Genomic DNA, 7,948 nt, shown 5'->3' on the forward strand with positions numbered 1-7,948 from the left:
CGATGGTCCATGGCACGAATGTGCCGGAAGTGGCTGGGGTTTGGTGTTGCTGACCAAGCTGCATGGCAACGTAGTATATGAGGATAATTGGTTTGATGCCACCATTTGGCATTGCCAATACTTGGCAAGCCAACAATTGGCAATATCAAAAAGTTGCCAAAAATTGACAACTTCTTGTGAGGTTGACAAGTAAACATGGTAACCAACCAAGCACTAGCCAATATTTGGCATCACACCAATTATGCCCTATAATCCTACACAGGGTGTTGATGACCAGGTATAGAATGACTGATTTTTTTTTTGAACTTTGGCAACCTTTACTAAACGATGATCATATCTATTACAAGTGAAGGAATAAGAAAATCAGGAGGTTTCTCTCGCCACACATCCGAGGATTTCCTTGTGTAACTTGCTCAAGCTAGCGCGTTCGCTTGCGCCATTGCTTTCCCGGTCACAATGCTCTATGGTTGCCCTGCCGAAGAGTCATAATCTGAAGCACCGTAATTTGATGGATCCAGAATGCTTGGACAATTTGTGAATCATATTCTACAGACAGGGTCGAGATACCTAGCTCTTCCCCAAGACACAGCCCCTCGAGAACCGCGGCTGCTTCCATAGACGCTACATCGGTGGCATACTCCTTGAAAGAACAGGATGCAGCTATGAAAGCTCTATTCGAATCACGCAGCAGCACCCTGTTAATCGGGAAAGAGCTCAGCGATGGCATTTTTACTCATGTTTCCAGAGCTGAATAACCCTTCACAAGGCCTACTAAGGACAAGGCTTCCTGCAATGCCTCTAGGAGATATCCTGGATGATCCTCGATGCGTACGCGCCCAAGTTCTGATGGTATTTTGCGCAGAACTCTTCCAACAATCTGCAATTAGCAGAAAGAAATGTGAGTGACTGAGAAGATGATGCAGCAGGAAAAAAAAATACATGCACACAACACGATGCTTGCCATGCTTTTCTTCTTCTTTGTCATTCTTTTTCGGGAATTAAGTTTAGTTTACTACCCTATTGATCGCAAAGCACAGTAAATAGGAACAGAATAATCAGATTATAGAAAAAACATCACTTGAAAATCGCGATGACAAGGTATTTCTGAAGATTTCATTATAATTCTCCCATGTAAAAAGGAGTTGATGCGGAATGATGAGTTCAAGCTCGAACCTTGCGAGCATAGCCACCATAAGCTATTCCTCCTATTAGAGCTTCCTGGGAACCAACCTTTTCAGTAGTTCTTGTCCCTGAATTTACAAAATGAAATAGTTCTTTCAGAAGGAACGTTTTCCCAGGACAGCAATACATTTGTGAATCAAAGTAAATTCTAAGTTTACGTTGCTTTATACAATTCAGCTACTGAACGCTGTCATATACCAACTGAGCACAAATTTCATAAGTATTCTGCGAGATACGGATTAAACACAAGGAAAAAAAATTACCAGGTAAAGTCCTAGCCTTGAAAAGACCAGCTTTCTTTAAGCAATCTACAGTGTATAAGTTGGTGCCGCCAGCCAGCTGATAAAAGCCTTCCAGACCATAGTAACAGCAAAGACTTAGAAAATTTGAACAGTAATATTCCCACAGATTACTCAGATATTATTACTAAGAATGAATGTGTTTACCAAGAGGCCTATCTTGTACTGAAGTCAGATCAACAGCAAAAGAAACAGTTTCCCTTGTTGCACCTCGACCGATGTCACCACTCATAGGACGACCATCTAACTACTCGCATAAATCAAAGTAACTGAAATAAGCCCAAAGTAAAAGCATGGATATGCTTAGAGGATCAGCAGTAGCATATACCAAATGCACGGCGGAGTTCCTATCACATTAAGAGGATTGGACAGAATTTACAGAAAATATGGCTATATATATATATTAAGATAAAAGAACTACTCCCTCCGTTCTATATTAGTTATCGCTGATTCAGTACAAAGGGAGTACATATTTACAGCTATCACAGTTTACCAGTTTGAATAAAAACATAACCTAGAAAATACCAAAATTATTAAATAAGTTCATGAACAAAGCAATCTGGAAAACATAAGAGCAATGTGAAAGATGCAATTAGGAATTTGTTCTCTTGAGAATGACCTGCCAAAGATTATACCCTTCCAGATTAGACTTCATTATCATGTACGTTGCATTCATGAAATCAATTGTTGATGCACCAGCATTAGGCAGGCTTACCTGAAATGTATGAACTTCCTTATTTGTTATACGAGTAACAGAGGGGGATTTTTAATATGAAAGAAAGGAACATGGTGGCACTTCTTAGCATCAGAACTAGCACACATGCAGACAGAGTGTGAGGCTTACTGCGACCAACTTCACATTATTGATTGACTCACCCAAGCTGTTCCAGAGCGTACTAAACATACCGATTCCCCTACAATAAAGGAAAAGTATTGTAACAACTGTGCTACATAACAGAGAAAAAGCAACGAAAGATACACCAAGGAACAGCAAACCCACTTTCCAGTGGTATGTATTTCTATTGCATCAACATCACTCCTTTTCAACAGTTCAGCTGTCGTGGCAGGATCTCGTACATAGGACATAGCACCTGAAATGATTTAAACCAAAGTTGGTAGCTTTAATAAGATACACAAAGGCAAAGGTATAGGAATGGTAAGGTTACCATAAATACATGCTGAGATTACATATGCATGTAAAGAAGGTTATCTGGAAAAAAAAGAAGATACAGCTCAATTTAATAGATTATGTAAACCATCCTGATGGCTGAAATAAAAACAAATGAAAGAAACAAAAATACAGTGCTCACTTATTCTGTCATAAGGGCAAACTGATAAGCATCTACCGCAGCCATAGCATCGTTCCATAATGACACCATCCTGCACGAAACACGAGATCATGAAGAGATAAAACAAAAGCATAAAAAGTAACCAAACCAATAGGTACCTCGAGTTTATCACATATTGGATCGGACTGAGCATGTTCTCCTCCAACCATGACCCTCTTTAGTGATATTGCATCAGCAGGACAAACTTTCTCACATGGCTTTGAGCAATTCGGTGGGCAATCTTCAGGATCAAATTCTATGGACAGAGAGGAGTTCATGGCTTTAGACATTCTTTTTTCAGCAGTTACAAAATCCTTCAGTTAAACAGACACGCGGCCAGTCCTGCTAGTGAAAGCAGGAAACTGGCTACATATATATTAGAGGTACAGTGGTAAAGTAATTTACGAATTCAAACAAGCATAGTTAAATATAAATGTCAAAGAAGACAATCATTTTGAAGTAGCACATTCGCAAATCAAATTATAATAGTAAAGATTACGTTATTTTGTTTACCAGCTTTGCGGAAATGAAGATCTCTGCAATCATCATTAACGCTAACCATCACCCAAGGCCTTTGAACTTCTGGTACAATTGAGGCTGCTACATCAATACCTTCATTCACCGCACTGACTACGGATTTATCTGCTGCACAATCAATGCAATCCACTGCATGCACAAAACTGAGCCATGACTTCTACGTATAAACCCTCGTACATTGATGTAATCACGCCAAATAAGCAAATATAACAATTTTCAAAGCAGACTTTAAGGTATTCTGTAAAATGCTTTCTATGGCACATCCATTTAATCGAGATGTGACCTACTTGGTTGAACTATCCATTAGGTAACTTCCAAGCCTATTAAAACCCTCACACTTAAAGAAGTCCCTCCATGGATATGACCTTTGCAATATGCATATGTACATATTATCGCTATAGTAACACAAAGTTCTAAGCCCTATACATTTCCCTCAGTAATCAACAGACTATAGAATGTAACCATTATTTCAGATAAGAGGGAAATTAAATGAGTTAATGTGTGGCTGAATGCAAGAATGTATAGAACCTTCATGGAATTGCATGATTCTGTTATCTTGGTCACGCGCCTGGGTTCAATAATGATTTGATTTACATTAACGCCTGTTCAGAAAATGTCGAATTCCAGGTAATTCAGTTACCAGTTCTTTATTCACTATGTAAATATTTCATCAGTTGCTAAAAGTATTATTCCGCTGTTGGTACGAAATGGTAAACTTGCACCCGGAATTATTATTTTTCAATTAAATATGTATACCTCCAGCCAGCGTGTAGACAAGGGAGAGATTCCGGACATCGGCAGCATCCTACAAGGCATAGATAATGTTTGTGAACTACTCCCAGCCCCAAAGGTCTGGTAATTAACATATCAATTACATCGTCGCCACCACTAGTTCCACGTACTTTATACTAAAAGATTAGTCTCCCAGAGCCACAGGAAGACATGAACAACATCCACGAGCTGAACTGCACAGGTTAAATTAACTAGGATTTCTGTGTAATACTGCTAATAGAAAAACACTTCTCCTCCCTGTAATCATAATCATCAATCCATCATCATGGGCAGTCCCTTCCTCTAAAGTATAATGATCTCACTTAATTACGAGGCAACCCTCAGCCAACGGGGACTAATAAGCAATAACACAACGTCGCAGCTCCGGCGGGAGAGTGCAGTGAAGGAACCAGGAGGTATTTTGCGACGGGGTTCCAGTATGCGGTACCTCGAAGCTGGCGCCACAGATGAGCTTTACCCAGTCGCCGCGCCGGAGGGCCGCGACCTGCGGCGGGTGCTGGTGGGAGTCTTCGCCGGCGACGCGGATAGTCCGGGATGCGGCGACGCGTGAGGCTGCGGCTCGGACGGCGGCGTGCGAGGCGAGGAGAGGCGGCGGCGGAAACGGCGCCACGGCCATAGCTTCAGGCGCGGTGGCGGAATGATATCTGCTTCCCCTGCTTCCGCCATTGGGCCTTGAGCAAACGACTGGATTACCTGGACCCGTTCATCATGAGATCAACGGCCCCGATCTGTTAATCTAGGTGTCTACCGTTTTTTCCCCGAGAAACCTGGCAAGAGTACTGCCAATGCCAAGCTACTGTCTGTTTCTTATCAACAATGCTAGACCTGTAGAATTTATGCATTGTGTTCGTGAAACTTATGAGGTAGCCCACTCTTTAGCAAAATATGTTTATAATAGTAATTCTTCTTGTAAGTGGGTCGATGAACCCCCAGATTTTCTGGTGAATGCCATTGCAAATGATGTAACTATATTACCAATTCAATAAAGTCGCCATGATGGCATTCCCTCAAAAGAGAAAAACAATGCTAGACCTGTTAAAAAAAACAATGCTAGACCTACGGACATATCCTAGGGAAACCAACTTACGCACTAACTTGGCAACGTTTAACTAGAAACCAGGTGGCAGCAAGGCCCAGGCCATGGGAATCAGCAGGAGAGTGATTGGCGGGTGGGCGTATCAAATGGATTCCACAATGGGATACCCCATTTTCAAATTATCAAAATTGCAAATTATCAAATTTCATATTATTACATGAAACGTGAAACCTAATCTAAGCAGAGTCCATCCGGCTCAACGGCGCCCATGTCCATGCCATAGACCCGAGTACTTGGTTTCATCGACTTCTCCGTTGAAGATATATGTGATAAAATGACTTCATCACTACCAATGCCAACGGCTAATTAACGGTTATTTCATTAATTCCTCTGGTATGAACTAAAAAAAAGAAGAGCTCCATTGGCTATAAGACGGAGTTGTTACATCAACCCCTCCCATAAACAATAATTAGGATCAGATCCCGCAAACAAAATCATGTCCCACAAAAGATATTTTTTGTTATGTTTCCTTCGCGTTTGACTCTATCCCATCAATATTAGGTATTTTTTTTTTCATCTTCTCCTCTACCTCCAACCTATTGATTGCCTTCCGCCCCTTATTTTTTCCACTACTCGTAGCCCATGGTGACACCAACTCTATCCTACATCGCACTAGCGACACGTCCAACAACATTTCATCGCTTGGTTGCCTACCACGAAGTGGTGAGTTAGTGGCCATGATTTAGTTTATTTTCTAGTAGATGATCCTTTAAATATTACTCAAGAAACGTTATAATATAACTAATCACACACACCACCATAACAAAAAAAATACTTTATGAACTCATTGAATCATGGTAAATGGAACAATGAATTTTCAAGTTTTTTCTTCCTTTTTTGGACAGCAAAGCTGGTTGTGGGTTTACACAGAGTTCTTTTTTTTGCAAAAAGGTTTTACAGAAGCTACAGTTGGCTTTCCAGGATTAGTAGTTAATCCAATTAATATACCTCTTGCTCATATAACTGTTATTATTACCAGGTACCATCGTACACCAGCACAAATTGAACTCCATCTTTTCACATCACAACATAATAGTATATTGCTCATATAACTGAACTCCAGTTATATACCTCTTGCTCATATAACTGTTATTATTACCAGGTACCATCGTACACCAGCACAAACTGAACTCCATCTTTTCACATCACAACATAATAGTATATTGCTTATACATAGATAATTGAACTTGGTTGTATTGTATGTTTGACTTATCCATGTGCAGTCCGGTTAACCTTAATCAATGATGCTGGATGTTTGGAGTAAGTATCATCTATCAATATTTAATGTGCGGATGTATATTATTGTTCTTCTTACCATCAAAATTATAGGAAGGTATGGGTCCGGAGCTCCACACCCGTTCCAATGAGTTTAAGTCTTAAGAAACTTCAGTGCATACTTAACATGGAGCAGCCCATGGACAATGATTGCTTCAACACCGCCGTGCTTATGCTGGCATGTGACGAGGGAGTATTGTTCATAGACCCTCCTATACACTACATGGATCTATGATTTTGTGTAAGTTACCGTAACTCCTCATTCTAGGTGCCATTAGTATCAAAATGTTGAAACAATATTTCTTCTTTTACTTATTCCATGCTGCTAGAGTCAACACGAGGTCAAAAGTTTTTGTGAGAAGGAAACTATCCAGACATTGGCAACATTATTTGATAGCTGGCCTGGGATGAAGACCGACATCTCATCTTGCAATAAGGTAAATAAAATATTATGTCCATTGTTATCATGCTTTGTTTTTGTTTCTAATAGCTCCACTTGTAGATTTATCTTCCCTATGCATTTATCGGCCGATACATATTGTACGTCATCGACAAAGAGGCACGTCGTCTATATATTATGGATCCTATTAAATCATCACAATGTCAGAGAATAAAACCTTGAGGCATTCACTGAAATTAAAAAGTTTTTCAAGGGATTTCAAAGAAGCACTCGAAATAAGGCTGCCTGGGTGGAATTCCGATATATCTAAATGGCATCGTTTATTTCCGGCCGGTGTTCCAATGAGTATAGACGGGTAATGAATTCATAACAAGATTATTTACTTTTGTTATCATTATTTTATTTATATTATTAATTGAAAGTTTTTTCAGGATTGTGTCTGGCTATTTTGTTTTTCATTTTATGCTCTGGTGGAACGGTAAAGAATTGGTCAAGCCGGTTTGCGCGGTGAGTATTGTGGGTTACATCTTTTAGGACCTTCGGCGTGAAGTTTTCATACTAACTACATTTATTTTTTCTGCAGGATGGTATGAATTGAGGAAGTATTTTTTACTATACTTGCTAAATCATCGTAGGAATGAAGCTACAGGAAACTTTCCTGATATTGTGAAAGAATTTCTTAAGCGCATCATCTAGATATTAATATTTTTGTAATAGATGTTAAGTTGTAACATCACTTAGTTTGTTACATTGCAATAATGGACTTCAATTTGTGTTACATGTTCAAGATGTGTCAATGTAAAACAATGTGTAACTCTGGTAAAATATTTCAAGAGCCCGTGGTAACGCACGGGCATTCTACTAGTCCAATTAATATACCTCTTGCTCATATAACTGTTATTATTACCAGGTACCATCGTACACCAGCACAAACTGAACTCCATCTTTTCACATCACAACATAATAGTATATTGCTCATATAACTGAACTCCAATTATATACCTCTTGCTCATATAACTGTTATTATTACCAGGTACCA

General features: G+C 39.6%; 1 protein-coding gene across 2 annotated transcripts; it reads right to left on the bottom strand.

Moving 5' to 3' along the window:
* Positions 1-278: 278 nt before the first annotated feature.
* LOC119327288 lies at positions 279-4,784 on the bottom strand. Of its 2 annotated transcripts, XM_037600448.1 has the most exons (12): positions 4,566-4,784; positions 4,103-4,151; positions 3,323-3,475; positions 2,929-3,065; positions 2,792-2,861; positions 2,482-2,572; positions 2,326-2,395; positions 2,101-2,196; positions 1,629-1,728; positions 1,446-1,532; positions 1,174-1,250; positions 279-877 (listed from the first exon to the last, which is right to left on the bottom strand). In XM_037600448.1, exons 1-12 carry the CDS (start codon positions 4,752-4,754, stop codon positions 734-736), a joined length of 1,263 nt encoding a protein of 420 aa, XP_037456345.1. In that variant the 5' UTR covers positions 4,755-4,784; the 3' UTR covers positions 279-733. The 2 variants fall into 2 exon arrangements, with proteins under 2 accessions (XP_037456345.1, XP_037456346.1); XM_037600449.1 differs by lacking the exon at positions 2,101-2,196.
* Between the last annotated feature and the right edge of the window lie 3,164 nt (positions 4,785-7,948).

The sequence above is a fragment of the Triticum dicoccoides genome, chromosome 1B (genome assembly GCF_002162155.2).
Source record: "Triticum dicoccoides isolate Atlit2015 ecotype Zavitan chromosome 1B, WEW_v2.0, whole genome shotgun sequence".
Taxonomy (NCBI): Eukaryota; Viridiplantae; Streptophyta; class Magnoliopsida; order Poales; family Poaceae; genus Triticum; species Triticum dicoccoides.